We start from the raw sequence: 20,684 nt of genomic DNA, 5'->3' as shown, positions 1-20,684 counted from the left end.
ATGAATGGACCCACGGATGATGGAGAGAGGAACGAAGCGTAATCAACGGTGGGTTTCCGACGATGGATGTAAATATTACCGAGTTTCACTTCTACTGGAGAAGCAGTTGTCAATGTAAAAAAAAATATATAGCCTTTGATTTATTGCAAAGAATGTATTGATTCTTGAGATAATAGTGAATCTTGAGATAATAGTGAAAAATCCCTTTTATTTGATGAAAGATTCACTATAAATGACTTTTCCATGAATGTACAATATATATGACTTTGCAGAAGTAAAGTTTGAATTATCAGTTTTAAAATCTACTGACTGATCTAGATGGTTTGAGAAAATGTGTCATTAATTATGTGGTATTGCAATCAATATTTTGTCGAAAAATGAAAATTGCATTGTGTTTGGAAACCTTAAACTGCCATTTGATAGAGTGTTTCCACTCACGCATGGGGATCCTAGCCACCGTATTTAAAACAATCACAGTGTCATAATTCCTATAAGCAATACAAAATAGAGAGTTGAGCAAACACGGACCCCTGCAAATTGAATTGTGTTTGGAAACCTTAAACTGCCATTTGATAGAGTGTTTCCACTCATGCATGGGGATCCTAGCCAACGTATTTAAAACAATCAGTGTCATAATTCCTATAAGCAAAACAAAATAGAGAGTTGAGCAAACATGGACCCCTGGAATATATACCAGAGGTGAGATCAGGTGCCTGGGAGGAGTAAGCACCCTCTGTCGAGAGGTCACACCCATCGTAAGCCCTGTATGTTGGTCAGGTAAATGGGGTTATCCGTAGTCAAAATCAGTGAGCCAAGAATGGCCTAAGAAACGGTATAAAAGTCAGACAGCATTTAACCCAATGATAGGTTGTATTGACGAACTAGATTATTATAACGACCATAAAATATGCGAAATGCTGACTTCAATCGAGACTGTTGTAACCCCTGCATCATCAACTTATTGTCAGTAGCCTACCTCGATTTAAAAACTGACCATACACAGAACAAGCTCGTGCGTATCGAATCAGTTGATAGATATAAACACCATATACAGGTGATAATGGAATATTATTACATAAATATGGGAAGTTGACGATGGAGGAGCTGAAATAATTCCGTTCATCATAAAGTTGAATTGTTAGTTTGCCATTAATACCCATTTTCTAAGTATGAAGCAGAAGTGGACGCCTCTCTATTGTCTTTTATTTCGAGTTCACGGGGATATATCGACTCGACATATGAATAAAAATTATTATTGTTAATAGATAAACCGTCGTCGATATACTCGTATCTAAACGTCGAATTGAAGGCCAGAGGACGAAGATTTTTCTTCTCATACATTAATCTTTGTTAAAACAACAAATAAAAATATAAACTCTCTATAATGAGTTTCTGTCATTTTGTATAACATTAAATGATTTTGTGAAACTTTTCAAATATATTAGACAATACATTTTGATCATTAAAAGTGAAAAACATTTTTCCACCGCAAACTGTGCATTACTGTCTTTAAAACTACGTTGCTGATCTATGACAGACATTGGCACTTTAACGAACGCTCCGTGATGTGGTCTTTGGGTGTCATGCAACATCACACTTTTTATATATCAGCTAAAACTGGTCAAGTCCCAATATGAGCGGGAAATGTTTGATTAAGACGCAAAACAACAAGTATATTTGTCGGGTATAGTTTCACAAATCTAATCACTCTTCATCAACTGAAAATCGATTTTCCAAGATTATGGTACTGTGTACAAAAATGTACATGTACATGTATATACCAAGTGCTTAGATATTTGTAATACATGTATTTTACAATTGAAATACACAGTGTAAGCAGATTATAACTTTTGTTATCAAGCTTACAATTTACTGATTCTATAACATAGGTCTAAAACGATATGATAACAATAAATAATTGATCTGCAAAAGTATTTTCACGGTAGCTTCGTCTGCGGATCCGCCTCTGCAATTCCAAATGTCCTTAAAGCTGCCACCCGGAGACCGTAATCATTCCATGCAGTGCTCGGATATCAAAGAGAAATGTGTATTTCATGTTTTGAAAATCAACCTGCAACTTCTGGCAGCATCGATGAACAATTTTTGTACCCTCCCCCTCCACACCTTGCATTCGTATCTCCGTTCTTGACAAGTGTAGTTTGGGGGAAGGGGTTTGTTCGATCGTCTGCTTTGCTTGTACTTGCATGACTTAAATGTGTTCCGTGTATTTTCACAGTAAGCTGAGATTTTCTTCTAGTTTTTAATTTCCAAACACTTTCTCGTCTCATGAAGTACTTTGTTATGAATAAAGATGATCGCCGCCTTTGTGACGCCGCATTTTCGTCAAAAATGTCGTCATCAGAATAAATTTTCACTGCAAAATATTTCAGAACTGTGATATGCAAGAAAAACTAAACAGTAATTAAACAGTCTCATTTCAAATGAACATTTGTTTTCGAATTATAAAACTAAACAAAAATAAAGAATAAAAAAGAAACATAAGTATTAATTTGATCAGTACTGAAATCATCTTATATTTACAAAAGACAAAGTGAATTGACCGTTCGTGGAAAATGTTTCCCTGACATGATGATGATACTCACTACAGGTATTGGGAGACCTGAACCGGCATATGACGTAGGTAACGGTGATCAGAATGATTCCTAGGCCGAACAATCCCCCTAGAATACCCCAAAATCTGGAAGAGAGTCAAAGCAATAGCAGATCAGGAATTTATGTTACAAAACATAAACAAATAAATCAGGCAGTTTAGCTATTCATCTTTGTTCACAAAGGAATACATGTACAGCCCACTCCACTCCACTCATATTGAAGTCGGTTACGTTGAACTTTCTGTTATATTGAAGTTAAAATAAATCCCCCAGTAGCAATATTTGTGTAGTTCAGCATTGGTTATATTGATCTTTGGATATAATGAACAATTCTGTTTGGTCCTCTGAATTTCATTATATACGGAGTAGACTGTATAAAGTCCTCAGCGTATATAATATCCTATCAAATGAGCCAAAATCGGCATTGCATATATAAAAAAATGTCATTTAAGATTTCGTTTTCAATGCTACATATTGACAAGCCAATTTAATTTAGATTGATCTCAGTCATATAATCCGGGCACAGCTAATTAATGATTGGTGATTGGTGTGGCAACCACAGATATAACGAAAGACACCAAGAACTGTAGGGTGTACAAAATCAACAATAAAATTGTCAGTCCTCCAGATACTCATAGTGTCAGACAATATCAAAGACATTGATACCAGTGATTTAAATGATATTTCTTTCTAACTGCAGTGCATGGTTCTAAGCATCACCAAAAGTATGCTGACTGCAGTATCTGGGATTAAAAGACTAAAGTCACTAGAGCTTTAAAGATGAACTTTAAACATTTATCTTGCAGTTGAAAGAGAAGTTAACGTTAAGTTAAATAAAACAATTAACGATCTCGGAAATGGTGCCCAGGGAGTGCTATTTGTTTTTTAAAAAACACCACATAGCAATGATTTCACAAGAATGAGGGAAAAGGGACAAAGCGCACAGCCGGTGATGCACAGTGGCACTATCTGAGAAACTAAAGCTCGAGTTTAAGCAGTATAAATCTTGGGAAACATGAAGACTGACCTGATTAGCATACACCTGAGAGGAGCACTACGAAAGTTACATTGCAATGTTTGGGAACGGATTGAAATGAAGCAGTAGGCTAATTCTCTCATTGATGCTCTTTACACAATAAGAACTATTGATCACTACCAGCTAATTCTTAAGTACACCAATAGAAGAGACCATAAATACCTCATCATAAAGATATAAACTTGGGAAAGGGTACGTTCAAATGGGTCAAATCACTAGTATGGATTAATATGCAGATACGGAAAACCTGAATTATTGCAGGAAGAGCGTATTGAATGTGAATGTTGTTAGAGAAGGACATTTTCTGCGATTGAAAGGGGGCAAAACATACACTTCATGGCATAAAAACACTGGAAGATGAAAAGGTGTCCCTTTTTTCAAGTTTTTAAAATTACAGGAAAAAAGTGTAATTCGTGATATTTATTTTATTACACCTTGTTAAGATAACACACAGCAGACTATTCTATAAAGATAACCTTTTATGTTTAAAACTCGTTGAATTTCTTTTGCTAACAACGTACAGTATTACGATATACCGGCAACCCAAATGGTAGTCATCAAGAAAAATTAAATGTCATTAAAGGATGTGTTGATGCTGTGGATGTTTTGATATTCAGATTGAGATACATCATGTAAGAGAACTTTGATGAATGAAGAATATACTATAAGATTACATCCATTGATGCAAAGAATATATTATTACTAATATGTGTACAAAACTGCACTGCGGTCGATTATGGTCGAAAAATATGAAGAATATAAAATGCATAAAATACAAATTTTGATTCCAACATTGTTAACGTGTATGCTGTATTAGTACTAATGGTATCGTATATCATATCAGCATCCGAAATTGGCGCCCTGCTAGGCGTATTCGACAATGTTTCTTCTTTATATGATAATGGATAAAAAGAAATCCTCACATTTTTCTGCAACCATGAAATAGCACTATTGTTTAGCACAAGAGGCACTAAGGTATGAACCCCACATTCACATACAGTATATCATGCTACAAAGTGTACTGTATTATCAAAGAATGGTTTTCCATAAAAGGTGAAGATAACGAACAGTGATCAATCTCACAACTCCTATAACCAATACAAAATAGAGAGCTGGGCAAACACGGGCCCCCAGATATACCCGAGGTGGAATCAAGTGCCTAAGAGGAGTAAGCATCCCTGTCGAGTGGTCACACCCACCGTGAGCCCTATATCTTGATTAGGTAAACGGAGTTATCCGTAGTCACAATCAGTGTGCCATTTCATTTTCAACGTATGGAAAAGAAGAGGCTGCAAATATATCAAGACTTTGATGTACTTTAATTCTATTTCAATTCGACTGCTAAAATGAATTACAGCGAATGATCATTGTGTTAAAGTTTGATGTGGTCACAACTACATCAAAGATGTCGTCGTCGTTATTGTTGTTTTTGGTGTGTCCAGGGGTCCGTGTTTGCCCAACTATCTATTTTGTATTGCTTGTAGGAGTTATGAGATTGATCACTGTTCGTTATCTTCACTTTGCATAATATAGAACTGTAATATGAGGTAAATAGACCGTTAATACCCGCTATATGTATATCGGAAGAGTGATGTTTCGACAATTTCAGAAACGCAATTATTTAAAGCCAGAGCTTTTACTCGAGTCAAATATAAATATTTTTTTCTGTGTAAGTCCTGTAAATTTCTCTTACAGCCCATAATAAACAAGTAAAATATGAAGATTATGAAAGCGATCAATGAAAAGGGAGAATAACTAACAGTGATCAAGGTCATAAATCCTGTCAAGAAAACAAAATTGAGACTAGGGCAAACACGGTCCCCTGGACATACCAGAGGTGGGATCAGACAAACACGGTCCCCTGGACATACCAGAGGTGGGATCAGACAAACACGATCCCCTGGACATACCAGAGTTGGGATCAGACAAACAAGGTCCCCTGGACATACCAGAGGTGGGATCAGACAAACACGGTCCCCTGGACACACCAGAGGTGGGATCAGACAAATACGGTCCTCTGGACATACCAGAGGTGGGATCATGTGATTAGGAGGGGAAAGCATCCCAAGACTTAATGGAGAGTCGATTACTAATATATACCGGTACCTACCATTCAAAAATTTCCTACATATGTAAATGTTAGTCTTTTTGCAAAGAACGACATCTTTGAAAATTACCATTGATTGGCCTCATGCAGAAATTAATGGACATTAAATGACACTCCGGTATTGGAAAAGTAATTCATTAATCCTAAAGACTGGGCTGGTATCATAAATACCACAGATGCTATCCTCATTTCCCGCTAAAAACCGATACATTCTAACGGTGTGTTTTTGTCTTATCTAATTTTTCGCATTTCTAGAATTTCATTTATCGAACACAACAGAGTAGGATGGGATGATAGAAGCATGATGGATATATGTTTCTAAATATCTCTAAAGACCTGTTCATTTCCAAAATCTGTAATTTATGTAGCAATATCGTTCAGTTTATCTTTACAGTTAAGCTGCTACATGTACATGTATCTACCTACATCAATTGATAAACTGACTCAATTAAACAGAAAGGTTCAATCGAAAAAATAGATCGATGGTTTTAAATGAACATCGGTAGCTTTGCTTTTATTAAGAAATCATTAGTGACGTCACTAGTTTATCTAAAACTAGCAACACCATTATGATAAACAAATTAAGCAAAACTTGAAATTGATGAACATGCAACTTTCTCATGCTTCGGGGAGTTTCTAAAGTACTTCATAGAGCACATAGGATATTCACCCTCTCTGGGAGCAGTTCCATACTGAAAACTATTTTTAAAGAATCTTTTGTACAGATATTTAACACTTTCCAGGTAAAGTGCTTCAACGAAATAAAAAAAAATTACCAAAAGGGAAACTCCAGCACGTCAACATTTCAGCTATTCAAAGGTTACAATATCAAACGTTCAAGTTGGGTAATTTAATTATTAATAATCTTTTCATTTTGTTTAAAAACATATCTGCACTTCATGCTCTGGGTATTTTACTTTGTGAAAACATATCATACCTTATTTATCAGATTGTAAATAAGATTAAATGAAGATGTTCGATCCTGAGTTTTCAGTTACGGCCTAGATTATTTATGTAGCTGCATATGGCGGTTTTGTCTCCCAACTGATTCGAAATGCGAGAGCATGCTCTGAGTATTACCTATTGTTACATCGAGACAGATTACAAGAGTTTCCACAGTTTCGTATAAAGTCCCAATATTCGAAACTGTTACGATTGTTGTAGTCTTATTGCAAATACAACTTACCATTACATGTAAGTAAAATGCAGTCTGACGTGTTTCATACCGATTGATAGGCCGTTATTGGCACACTGATTTTGACTACGAAATACTCCATGTACCTGAACAAGCTATAGAAATCACGGCGGGTGTGGCCGGTTAGCAGGGGTTATTCACTCCTAGGTACCTGATCCCACCTCTGGTGTTTCTAAGAATCTGTCTTTTCACTGTTCACAATTCTTTACTGGATTTATGCGATTGATCAATCTTCATTTTTCAAGTAATCTTATGATCGTTAATGTATTTATCAGAATGTTTTTTTAATATTATTACCATGCATAAAAGTTTGCAGTCGTTACATTAAAACTGCCATACAAACAACAAAAGAAAGTTTGTGGTGCAACTAATGTAATTATATAAGGCGATATACTATCCATCGATTTATCTATCTATCTATTTATCTATATATCTATCATCTATCTATTTATTTAAGACACGCTAAAGATTATAATTGATTGTATATTGTTTAACGTCCCTCTCAAGAATTTTTCACTCATATGGAGACGTCACCATTGCCGGAGAAGGGCTGCAAAATTTAGGCCTAATATCGGCTCCTGCTTTAACACTGGGTCTCAGCTTTTGTTGTCTCATCCGAATGACTGCCCCATTAAGTCACCTATTATACGACAGGCAAGGGGTATTGAGGACTTACTCTAACCCGGATACCCACGGGAAGACACGCAAAAGAAACGGAATCCCAATCACGGTAAACTTCAATAAATTTTGATATTAAAGATATCTTGAATTGTATGATATGAATATTCTCAAGTAATTTACTGTTGATTAGGACGATTAGCACGTGCATGGATTCATGTAAGAGCATTTCTTACGTTTCAGACCTGTTCGCTGTCATTCTGATACCTGGTAAGAATAATCTGATATCAAAGTTTCTTTCTCATATTGCATAAAGGATGGCCAGGCCGCTTAATGATGCACTCAGCAGGGCGGTGCAGTTACAGTTGGCTAGCAACACCCTTAACGTTGTGGCAGGAGATTTGAATGTCCAGAAAAGCATAGTATCTAGCCTCTACAAACGGCTTAAGACTGATTGGTGTCACTGGTCAGCAGAGGATGCTTACTCCTCTTGGACACCTGATCCCACCTCTGGTGTGTCCAGGAGTCCGTGTTTGCCAACTCTTTATTTTGTATTGCTTATAGTAGTCCTTGTTCGTTATCTTCACCTTTCATATGGTATTTACGACTGCTATCAGGGACGATATCCAATTGAATACGCAAGGATTTACGAAAGTATAATTTATCAGTATACAAGTGCATATACACAAAAATGGAAACGAATCGTCATTACTCAAAGGGTCCACAAAAGGAGAAAGAATATGAATGATTGGAATTTATACCACAAAAAGACATCGATCTAATTTCGATTAGAAATTTCATTTGTACAACAGATTGGGGATCAATAATCTCAGTGCAATAGAAATATTTGATGAACAGCATCTCGTGATAACAGCGCCTCCAGAGCTCTTCAATCATCATGTATATTGAAAATACTTCTTAAGATATAATTGATTTCCATATTGAAAACAAATCCTTCCCCTGAGGATTTTACTGACATTCTAACAATACATTTTCATGTAAATGGTTTATGGAAACTTTTCTCTTCATATATCTTCTTCAAACTGGTAAAATATTTAGATGAAATATTCCGAATTGTCCATCCTTTGCTGTTTCCTATTTTTATTAAGAAATACTAGACCAGAAATCTTGCTGGAAAATTGCGTGGTCGATTTCATTAGCTAACGATTGAAATTTTATCATTTTACAATTTAAGCGTTCCTCGTTACGACATTACGTAATGTTTATTACCTAACTGTATAGCTTTGTTAGACATTAAAAACTCCATTTATTAATAGTCTAGTACATTCATTAAAATTAATTACCTTCAAGGGGGTCAAAATTATTGACATCATACGGAGATCGCAGCCGTCCGTATTTAGCCGTTCACTTAAAATTTAATGCAGATCATCATTAACGGTAAAACTAAAGTCTTTAGATGGCTCAATTAATGAGAGGCCGATTTACTATTCTGGCGCCATCTTTTGCTTGTACACGGACAGAATCGTAATTTGAATAGTTTGGATGCTATTTAAAAGCGTATCACTGTTTTATGTGTATTAAGTAATTTAATAAATGCTAGTATTCCAAACCATTTTACTCCCAGCCATTAATGAGTTGAAGTGTCGTAGTGATTAGGCATTTGTTTCGCGATTGTGAGTTCAAGTCTTATCTTAGCGCCAAAACTAAGACAGCAAAATAGGTAATGCTTGTTCTTGCGCCAAAAGCTCGGCAATTAGAAGTATGACGTACGGGTCGTGAACATTAAAACCGAGGTCCCTCGTCACGGCTCGTGTTGCACAACAAAGAATCTACGGTACTTTTCACGCAGTTTTAAAAGTTACGTGTAGATCTACATCAGCCTCGAAGCACCTGTACATTTTCTCGTAATGTAAACGTACATGTACGACTTTTAGTAAATCACACAAAAACTCGCAAGTCACGATTACGTCTCGGTTTACGCGTGACTTCGAGTTTACCTCCTTTAGTAAATCTCCGCCCTGGGCGCCAAAAAGAGTTCTGATTTAGTGGCACGTGCTGGTGATATCTCAATACACGGGGAAATTCTCAAAGGGAGGTAAAACAACTGAACAAGCATTCCCAATGTCCTATTGAATTATTCTTATCTTTTCATTTCTAAGTAAAAATTGCAAATCATAAGCATGCATAGTGCATAAAACACGTCACAATTCAAACCACTCACTAAACACAAAATAATTTCCTTAACTAATTAACTTCGCGTTACAGCTGAAATATACAAATGTAAACGGGAAGGGTGTCTATTCACCCAAAGGGCTCGTATATATTTATAGATTCTTCGTCACTACGTTTCAGCACATTGTTGGGATGATGACATCAATGAACAGTGATATGATACATTTGTTCTCTAATAAAGTCATAAATATAAAATAACGCGCTTACTTACAATACTGGTAAATTATCCTCGTTGGAGGAAACGCTTAAACACGTTGTTGTGGAACAATAGTTCACGTCACTTCCGGTACAACAGTTGTCTGTGCATTGAAGACTAATGAAAGTGCCATTACTGGTCGTATAGCTGCAATTTCTCATCCTTCATTCATCTTCAAATATAAACAATGCTTTTCAATTAATGTTTTAGTATAATGCTTCATTTTATGATATTTTTCAAGATACTGTCTACTTTAATTTTGCATTTGAGACTTACAAACCGGCTATATATGAAGACTTACAAACCGGCTATATATGAAGACTTACAAACCGGCTATATATGAAGACTTACAAACCGGCTATATATGAAGGAATTTTCTGGATGAATGTATGTTTTCTCAAAACATCTAATATATAAAACTGTTAAATATGATATTTAACATAATGGCTACTTTCTTTGCATTTGATATTATGATAAGTGAAAATTAATCAATTTCAATAAATCGGTCAATGATTTACCTTACCATATTTTCCCCCACTTGATACCAATGTCAAGGAAACGTTTGTATCATTGATAAAACGCAATCTTACAATAATTTAATCATTAATAGACTAATGCCTTCGCACTAAAGATAGCCTGTCGTGATACAGAAGCAGTTCGGTTTTTATGTACCACTTCGCCAGCCAATTAAACATAATCTATTTTTAACCGTCTTTAATTGTTAGACATCACATGAGCAGGGAATGTTAGCGCCTCAATTTGCGACAGGAAACCAGAAGTCTTCAATTCCAAACACACCCTAGGATCCCAGTATTTCAAGGAAGACCAATCAAAGAAAAATCCAGGGACCTTCAATATCCTGTGCACTCGCTTAATGTCGCTGGTCCCGTTCACTTATCACACCTCGTGATTAGCGGGACGTCTTGATAAAAACATTTAACCCGGTGTAACCTTGATATAGTCTACTACTGTCAAGGGTGGTTTTAGAAATCATGCCAATTTATGTGAGTGTTTCTTATAATGGGAGTAACTGTTTGTACTTTACATTTTGTACCTATAGTGCAGCCCCGTACATCACCTGATAACGTTAAGTGGAGATGTGAACCAGTCCAGGATATGGATACTGTATCCCAAATGTTCCTCGTCTACCATAAACAAAATCATAAACCGTTCAAAATAAGACACGGGGTTTCTAAGCAATTCCACAAACATATTTTTTAAAAAGTGAAAAGTAGAATGTTTCAGATTGCTTAATTTACTCTTGTAGTCTTTGTTATGCTTACAGGACAATTAACCACTAAATATAATTTAGGAATTAGTTTACACACACAATTCGCCATAATTTCCGTTCTCTTTTATTCCCCTCTTCTTAATCTGTTAACTTTCATTTATTCTATTATACTTTTTTACTGTTTGTTTTCCCCCTTATTTCATTTTTATTATTTTTTGGTTGGTTGGTTTGTGTGTGTAGGTTTTTTTTTCTCTCTCTTATTTTATTTTTTTCCCTGCAATGAAACTTCTGCACAGTTATGATCAGAAACCTTGAGATACAGGAAATCCTAATAAATACCGTTCTTGTTGCTTTTTCCACTCTGACACATTCTATTCAACTACATGAATACGTCGTGGTCACATGCTGATTTTCATTTTGTAAAATGACAATTTATCAGAATGGCCATCACGGCACTTATCCTTTCTTCTCGAACGACTTCCAAGACGAAAGTTTACTAATACATTGTATTTTTCCACAAAGTTAAATATTTACCAATCATACATATTGCAGAAAAGAAGTAATCTAATATATCATTTTAACCTAGCTATTTCCAGATTGCAATTGCAATCCATGTCGGAAATATAAAGTAGATGTTGGCATTGATTGCCTCGTGTTAAATGACGATTCCATTATCTGCTGACGTTTACGTTTATATGATTTGGGTGTGGGTAAAGTGATTGGATTAGAGAAAAATATAAGAATTAAGTTACGTTTTAGGATAAAGAGCTAGGGCTATACGGTAAAGGGTCATTATGAGCGTAAAGGGGTCAGGATCATGGTCGGGTTGATTCAGGAACCGTGTATCGTTAGGGTAGAGGGATCTGTGCCTGATTCTTGTTGGGAGAAAATGGTTTTGGAAAGGTTCAACTAAAAATTAGGAGTGATATCAATGCATGCGTTGGGGGAGCTTTAGTTAAAGTTTAAGGTTAAGACGTTCTGATTGTGGTTAAGGTTAGATTTAGGCAATGTCCAAATGTGTTGTGTTGATATTACAGAGAATATAATTGTAACCACAATGTTGGTTCGATATTGTCAACATCGCAAAGGTTGTTTGTGTAGCAGCACAATATTTATAGGTTATAGACTTTGTATGGGAAAATATAACGACCGAGTTTTATGGCGCGTAGACGGACCGAGCTTGCGAGGTCCGTTCGCGATAAAAAAACGAGGTCGTCATATTTCCCATACAAAGTATATAACCTTTTTATTATATACTTTCAATTTCATTTAGAAACTAGCAATAATTTTATTTTTAACAATAACTTTATCGGTTTAACTGAGTAAAAGATGAAAAACACGAAAAATTTGAAAATTAACGGCGTAGAAATTTGATTGTGACGTAATGTTTGCAGGCCGGAATGTTTCCGGGCATATATCGTGTGATATATGCCCACAAACTTTTAAAGAAAAAAGAAGAGATGAAATTGAAAGTATATAATAAGAACAATATATTGTCGCCATCGCAGCATTACTCTTATGAACGTTACGGATGAAGTAGTTATAGGTTATAGACTTTGTATGGGAAAATATGACGACCGAGTTTTTTGGCGCGTAGACGGACCGAGCTTGCGAGGTCCGTCCGCGACAAAAAACGAGGTCGTCATATTTCCCATACAAAGTCTATAACCTTTTTATTATATACTTCCAATTTCATTTAGAAACTAACAATAATTTATTTTTTACAATTTCTTTATTGGTTTAATTGAGTAAAAGAAGAAAAAACACGAAAAATTTGAAAATTAACGACGTAGTAATTTGCTTGTGACGTAATGTTTGCGGGCCGGAATGTTTCCGGGCATATATGGTGTGATATATGCCCGCAAACTTTTAAAGAAAAAAGAAGAGATGAAATTGAAAGTATATAATAAAGGATAGGATAGACTAGTCAGCTACATTAAGTAGAAGTATGCCGAGACGATGTTGTTAACAGTGCGATGTCAACGATGTAAACAACGACGATTAGGTAGGAAGCAAGACAAAGCAGATGACGAAGATGTAAATGTCTCAACACAGAAGATGGGTGTGAAGCAACACAATAACGACGCGGTCATTTAAGTGTGCGAAGTTAAAGATGAAATCGAAATGTTTGTCGACACGATCTCGTCGTTGTCGATATTGTGTTAATGATGATACGTCCAGCACAGGGGGGGGGGGGGGGGGATCGGTATATTGACTCACATATTCATGGTAGATAACATACAAATCAACGGCTTTTTATGAGGTCTACATCAACAAATACCTGACCAGATCTACATAGTAACGAGTAGTCTCATAAAAACTCAATACCTGACCAGATCTGTTTAGTAACGAGTAGTCTCATAAAAACTCAATACCTGACCACATTTACATAGTAACGAGTAGTCTCATAAAAACTCAATACCTGACCAGATCTGTTTAGTAACGAGTAGTCTCATAAAAACTCAATACCTGACCACATTTACATAGTAACGAGTAGTCTCATAAAAACTCAATACCTGACCAGATCTGTATATAACGAGTAGTCTCATAAAAACTCAATACCTGACCAGATCTGTATATAACGAGTACTTCATAAACACTCAATACCTGACCAGATCTGCATAATAACGGCCCTGAGCGCTAAGAATAGGTCTAAATTTGTGGTACTTCACCTACACATGGTGACGTCTCAATAGGAGTGAAAATTTCTCGACAGGACGTAAAACAATCAATCAATCAGAAATTGTTTGCAAGTAATGTTAACTTTTGATGTAGTTTAAAACTTAAATAAAGTAGATTTATTGAAACCGATTTTACATATTACATTGTACGCAGTATAGATTGGTTTGGTCGGTTCATGCTTTTATCCGCTCTGCAGATTATAAAGTGTAAACTGACCCCAATCAGGTTATATCCCATTAAATGCCCAACATCTATACATTCTACTACGTTTTATGTGATTAATTACTTTGCACTTGTGCAAAAGTAACTTATTGCAGGGACTTAAGACAGTGTGAAAGTCACGTGACTGATGCGATCATGTGATACTAAGAAAAGGAAGATCCACATGGTGAATTCCTAACTTCGTCAACTAGTTATCAAATGTGTAGTGGTGTGGATTTTGCGCACATAATAACAGATAGATGAATTATTATTTTACTAACTTAACACCCGCTCGCGCCGGTAAGTGAGAAAGTTTCCCAGTTTACTTTCGGAAGGTCGGTGGTCTCTTCCCAGGTACATTGTACCTGGGTTCTCTCTTCCACCAATAAAAACTGGGCGCCACCATATAACTGAAAAATTGTTGAGTGTGGCAGAAAACATCAAAACAAACAAACAAACTAACTTAACAGATGCCGATAACTGTACGGTACGCATTTACAGCATTGGCGCGCACCCCAATACGCCTAGCAACGTTATACAAGTACACGTGTTAAATGTTTGCAGCATACAGTAGCTATATTGCGCAACCTATCAGTTTCATCAAATTGATTTTATTTAATTTTTTTTAATCTAGTGAAGATATCCTTTCCTCGAATGCAAAACATTCCACTTTATTTTGCTGTCACGTGTCGCTAATAAACCGAGATGATAGAACCACACAAAACGCATTACAGTGTGACGATTGGTGATTTATTCATTTCACATAATCTGCGTGATTCAAATTGTAGACCTCTCGAATTTCTTTAATAATGATATATTGAAGAACATAAGAATTTTTTCCACAATTAAATTCAAAGAGATTTCACAATATATTCTACAGACTTTCTCTTCTTTTTAATACACTTTGTTGTATAAATAATCAGCTCTCGTCATCTATATTTCAAACTTCATCTGGACGTTATCCTTATCTTCGTCATATTCCTTTATAATTTTAGATGAATGGCTGTCATGTTATTGAAGTATGATAAATATAATAGTCCAGGCGTGATTTTAGTATCGATCACAAAACGTAATATTTGAATAAAATGGGTATTCGGGTTATTGCTGCTGATAAATTACTAATGTGTTTGGCTGAATGTGTTTGTATAAAAACTGGTTATTAAGATTGCATCAAGATAAATGCCTTCAGAGACAGTACCCGGCACTACTGAATAAAACAACAGGGCCGTAACTGCCGATGAGGCAGACGAGGCAACTGCCTCGTCTGATTTTTTGGCAAAAAAGAAAATAAAATTATATAAATGTTATATTATAGGATATATGTTTAAAATGAAGACAAGCACCTTTGTCTTTGACACCATATTACGATTCTTTACATAGTACAAATGAAACACAAACATGATAAATTGGGATTTAAAAAGTGTCATTTTCAGTCGTAAAGTCAATCGGCGGCCCCCAATCCCCTGCCTCCCCTGATTTAGAACCCTACTTACGGCCCTGAACAAACCGTTAATATTACACATCAAAGGGAATCATTAAAAAAGCAACAATAAGGAAAAGCGGTTTTATCTCAGATTTCTACGACGAAATCTCTTACTAAAGGCGATTCGCGTTCAGAACATTGCCCGCAATTAATTCAGTTTCAAATTTGATAATTTAAACTACGAATAACAAGTGGGGATCTTGTAGTATTAAATGCTGAAAGTTTGACAGAAATGTAACATAATTTCGTTCACAATGGAGCTTAATTAAGCAATATCTTTTGGTTCAGAATGAGAAAGCGCGCGGAAGAAACTTGGATCCAATTGATAACACTGAAACAAAACAGCCTGATGTTTCATACGTTAGGTTAGATCTAATGCTCTACACGGTGTGCACTATATAGCATTCGTAAAATTTACCAAACTTTATACACGTGTATTAGTAATTTCAATGCAACTGTTTTGTACTGGCTATTGTACTGAGGTTTGAGGCAGTGAACCGAGCGCTAACGAGACGGAAAGCTGTTGACTGTGCCTCATAAAAGAAAGACACAAAAACAATGCGTCAGGTGTAAACACTTCATAACGTATTTTATAATTTAACTCTACGTTATAAGACATAAACATCAAATTCCATTAGAATAACGATAAACATCTCCTTTGTTGTTTGTTAAAGTTAAAGTTGATTTAACGTTCGCAAACATTCGCTTTAGCTACGTTTTTCCAAGACACTACAAAAATCAGCGACATTTTACGACATATGTCCAAGACACTGCTTCAGCAAAAATCATTGACAGCGCCATCTAACGACACCTCTCTCTTCTACGACACCTCTCTCTTCTGCAAAAGTGAGCGGCATTTAGCGACACCTCTCTCTTCTGCAAAAGTGAGCGGCATTTAGCGACACCTCTCTCTTCTGCAAAAGTGAGCGGCATTTAGCGACACTTCTCTCTTTTGCAAAAGTGAGCGGCATTTAGCGACACTTCTCTCTTCTGCAAAAGTGAGCGGCATTTAGCGACACTTCTCTCTTCTGTAAAAGTGAGCGGCATTTAGCGACACTTCTCTCTTCTGCAAAAGTGAGCGGCATTTAGCGACACTTCTCTCTTCTGTAAAAGTGAGCGGCATTTAGCGACACTTCTCTCTTCTGCAAAAGTGAGCGGCATTTAGCGACACTTCTTTCTTCTGCAAAAGTGAGTGGCATTTAGCGACACCTCTTCTGCAAAAGTGAGTCGTATTTAGCGACATCTCTCTCTCTTATGCAAATGTGAGCGGCATTTAGCGACACTTTTCTCTTCTGCAAAAGTGAGCGGCATTCAGCGACACTTCTCTCTTCTGCAAAAGTGAGCGGCATTTAGCGACACTTCTCTCTTCTGCAAAAGTGAGCGGCATTCAGCGACACTTCTCTCTTCTGCAAAAGTGAGCGGCATTCAGCGACACTTTTCTCTTCTGCAAAAGTGAGTGGCATTCAGCGACACTTCTCTCTTCTGCAAAAGTGAGCGGCATTCAGCGACACTTTTCTCTTCTGCAAAAGTGAGTGGCATTCAGCGACACTTCTCTCTTCTGCAGAAGTGAGCGGCATTTAGTGATACTTCGAATTCTCTCTTCCAAGACAATGCTTGATCTGCAAAAGTCAGCGGAGTTGAAGAACATTTCTCGAAAGCATTGTTTATGAAAAATCAGTGGCATTTGAGACATTTTCCCCAAGACACTGTTTCTGGTCAAGTCAGCGGTATTCATCGATATTTCTCATTTACGGTCCGTCTGGGAAGTTACCAGTAAGCGTTAGGGTTAAGTGTCGCTAAATACCGGCGACTTTATCCGAAACGCACAGGGAAAAGGTTGCTAAATGTCATTGACTTGCCAGAAACAACGTGAAAGAGAAATAGCACTGAATACCGTCGACATACAGTTGGCTTCTGGCGTTAAAGGTCGCTAAATTCTGCAACATGTACCAACACTAGAAGCAATGTCGCCTCATACTTCTGATTTACCAGAAAAGTTGTTTGGTAAAAACTGTCTACAAATGGCACTGATTTCACAAGAGGCACTGCTTGGGAGAAATGTTACTAAATGCTGCTTTCTTCATCATACGCACTGTTCGAGAAAAACTGTTTTAAAAATGTCGTCGACATCATCATTGCCCCTGTCGAAATGTCGTAAAATCCCATCAATTTTACTGTATGCAATGCTAAGGAGATATCATGGATGATTATCGTCACCAAATAAAAGAAAAGGTTTGGAAAAATGTCGCTATATACCATTGATAACGTGGTACATGTATGACTGAAATAAGAAAATATTATTTAAAAAGCAAGATGTTTTCTTTGAAACAAACCACGATTCATGTATATTTTTTTATGGAAGTATTCGGAACTACTGCACTATATCATAATCCTTTCTGTGGAGAGATTCTGAGACTCAGACTGAATCCACAGAAAAATGAAACTCGTTTTAGGAACATGGAAACATGTACGATTCCGTCATTTTTTCAAGTTCTGTGTACTTCGAAAGGATGGCAATCACTTCTCGTCTTATATGTAGTTAAATATTCTGCAGATCACGTCAAATCTATCAATGTTCATTTGAATGATGTTAAAATGAAATATCACCCCAATGTTATATAATTAACATTAACAGAATATCATATCTGTATTTTAAAAAAAAAATGTCTTACCCAATTATTTCTAGTACTCTTTGAATGTTCCATCGTTCGTGATGCTGAAGAAATGCCTATACATTGCTTTTCACCAATTCGTATTTGCCAGCAGCTTCATTGCAAAACTACACCCATAACGCTACGACGGCAATACGATCATAGAAGAGACTCCTCTAAACTTTCAAAAGATATGTATTGATATCCATTAGATCAATGTAAATAGATGCCTGGGTGCGTGCTACAAAGTCTTTAAAACAAGCATCTGATCGACAACGATCGATATCATACTCACCAGGGTGTTTTGTGTCGCATGTAAGTCCGTTTTGCCTTCCTAAATTTTTTGTCTGCCCGGGGATGTTTGTTGAGTAGGTGACGTAATTGTCCATTAGGAAGTGTTGTCATTTCCAAGAAATCGTTCAATTAAAAGTTAATTAGTTTTCCGATAAAACACTTTATAACATCTTTCCCTAGGCATTGACCGAATGAGAAATAGCCAGATGTATCAAAAACAATTTTCGTGAGCACATTTTTCCCCGACACGTGTTTATATTAGCAATCAATAATTTCATTTCTTATCTATCTTTTGTTTTTGATTTTTTCCCCTACGATCTTGCAAATGTATGTGTATGTATTACTCGAGGTATGTGTACTTCAAAGATTATATTTTGCTCAAATCAATGGATGCAGTTGATAAACTTCATTTGAAAGCATATCCTTTAATTTCTCTAACGATTTTTAATTAGTGTTTAATATCGTAATTTTTGTTTGCGATATTAAAACAAATTGTTTAAATTTATCCTGGAAAAATATCCCCCGATCCTGTGAAAATAATCTCATAGAAACTATTCAATAGGGGATTAAACTAATTAAATCTGCAGATTGCTCATAGCTGCGCGGGTCGATGTTCGAATAGTATTTTATTAGAAGATTTTCAAATGGGTAATCTAAAGAATTTCTACCTCGACAAACACTACATAAAAAGAGAGAGTCAATAAGTGGACTTCAAGATGATATTAAAAGAAGAAAAAATTAAGACCCTCCGTCACATCTAGTCTACTTCTGGCACCATGTTGTAACTGATACATGTCGTCTTGGTATAGGAATATATGTCTTACATAGATTTATCACTCGATATACATTATGCCAACCAACTCAAACGTCCGTTAAGGGGGTGATCGAGAATCTCGCATGTATGCAAAAGAAATAAAACAATATCTGACATTGAATGCAGTTCAGAAACAAAAGGATTAGTGAAGTGTATCACAGATTGTTATTTGTAATTCAAAGTCCTTAATCGTCCATGGCTATACTTAAAAATACAAGAAAATGCATCAAAATTAGGCGGTAGCGTATCTGAAACCGACCCCAGCATAAGGAGAGCTGGATTTCGGAAATATTATCGCAAAATACACCTTTTCGACCCACCCCCACCCACCAAAGGACATGCTACAACAAAGATTGCCATAAACAAAATACTTAAGAGATGACAATATTTCATCCATGCATCGGCTTTAAAGTTGAAGTATTCGGTTTAAAGGTGTATTGGGTCGCCATGATGGCCTCTTTCATCAAACACCAGTCTGACAACGGTCTTTTGCTTGCCGGAGGAATTGTGGTCTCTGACACGAGGCACCACTTTCATCCTATATTTCGGACGAAGAGCGAGCGAAGCTCACTCCAATGATTACACATTTGAGTCACGTGATTTGCTGAAAAATTATAAGGATTACCCATAATGCTTCGAAAAAAAATGTCGCTGTCACTGCGGTATACTTCATTGACAACCCCGTAGATAAATAGATGAACTGTTTTGAAAGTAACACAAACGTTTTTAAATTCCAGACAAGCTTTGTCATACCTTCGTATATTTTGTTGTTGATAAAGTTTCCTTGGTTTGAAAGGGAAAATATCGCAGCTGATATGGTGCCACAATGCACTGTTTACCTCGGCCACGTTATCTTTTCTGTGTTAAATGAATAGGCGGATTAAATAATTATCTGAAGTCGTGTTGCAAGACCTCGTCTCAATAATTCCACCGTGAAACATATTAAACGGGATGAAAGAATTTATTTTTTCACATCATCACCATTGTGAGACCGACATCACTCGTGATAGACAGCGATGTGAGATTTTTCTTACTCGACAGCGATTTCATTGATTATGACGTCATGTATTTTCGATTATTTACGTTGCATGGTGGAATAAAATAATTTGTATTGTTTTCGCCAAATTTCGATTTGAGATAGCCTTCTGAGGGACAACGTTGTGGGGGGTTTTAGGTTACACATAAAGTGTAAACCCTTTTCGGGTATGCTCTCTCTGTCTGTCTCATTCGATGTTTTGCTTTAAAGAGATAGTAAAACTTATTTTAGTGATTTTGCTTTTCATCCCAAATCATCTTCTTCCTTTATAATATTATAAAAAAGATAAATAAATGCATCAACTTTGATGATCGCATGCTCATCAAACGGCAAAC

The 20,684-nt window shown here is 36.3% G+C and overlaps 1 protein-coding gene across 2 annotated transcripts; it reads right to left on the bottom strand.

The window, feature by feature from the left end:
* Nucleotides 1–1,365: 1,365 nt before the first annotated feature.
* Nucleotides 1,366–20,333, bottom strand: LOC125653973 (uncharacterized). 2 transcript variants are annotated; one of them, XM_048883665.2, is made up of 5 exons: nucleotides 18,501–19,139; nucleotides 18,227–18,386; nucleotides 9,973–10,129; nucleotides 2,604–2,698; nucleotides 1,366–2,374 (listed from the first exon to the last, which is right to left on the bottom strand). In XM_048883665.2, exons 3-5 carry the CDS (start codon nucleotides 10,116–10,118, stop codon nucleotides 2,067–2,069), a joined length of 549 nt encoding a protein of 182 aa, XP_048739622.1. In that variant the 5' UTR covers nucleotides 10,119–10,129; nucleotides 18,227–18,386; nucleotides 18,501–19,139; the 3' UTR covers nucleotides 1,366–2,066. The 2 variants fall into 2 exon arrangements, with proteins under 2 accessions (XP_048739622.1, XP_048739624.1); XM_048883667.2 differs by lacking the exons at nucleotides 18,227–18,386; nucleotides 18,501–19,139 and adding an exon at nucleotides 20,067–20,333.
* Nucleotides 20,334–20,684: the final 351 nt, after the last annotated feature.

Source organism: Ostrea edulis, chromosome 7 (assembly GCF_947568905.1).
Source record: "Ostrea edulis chromosome 7, xbOstEdul1.1, whole genome shotgun sequence".
In the NCBI taxonomy this organism is placed as follows: Eukaryota; Metazoa; Mollusca; class Bivalvia; order Ostreida; family Ostreidae; genus Ostrea; species Ostrea edulis.
Note: the sequence above shows the minus strand (reverse complement) of the source record. Positions and strands in the feature narration are given on the sequence as shown.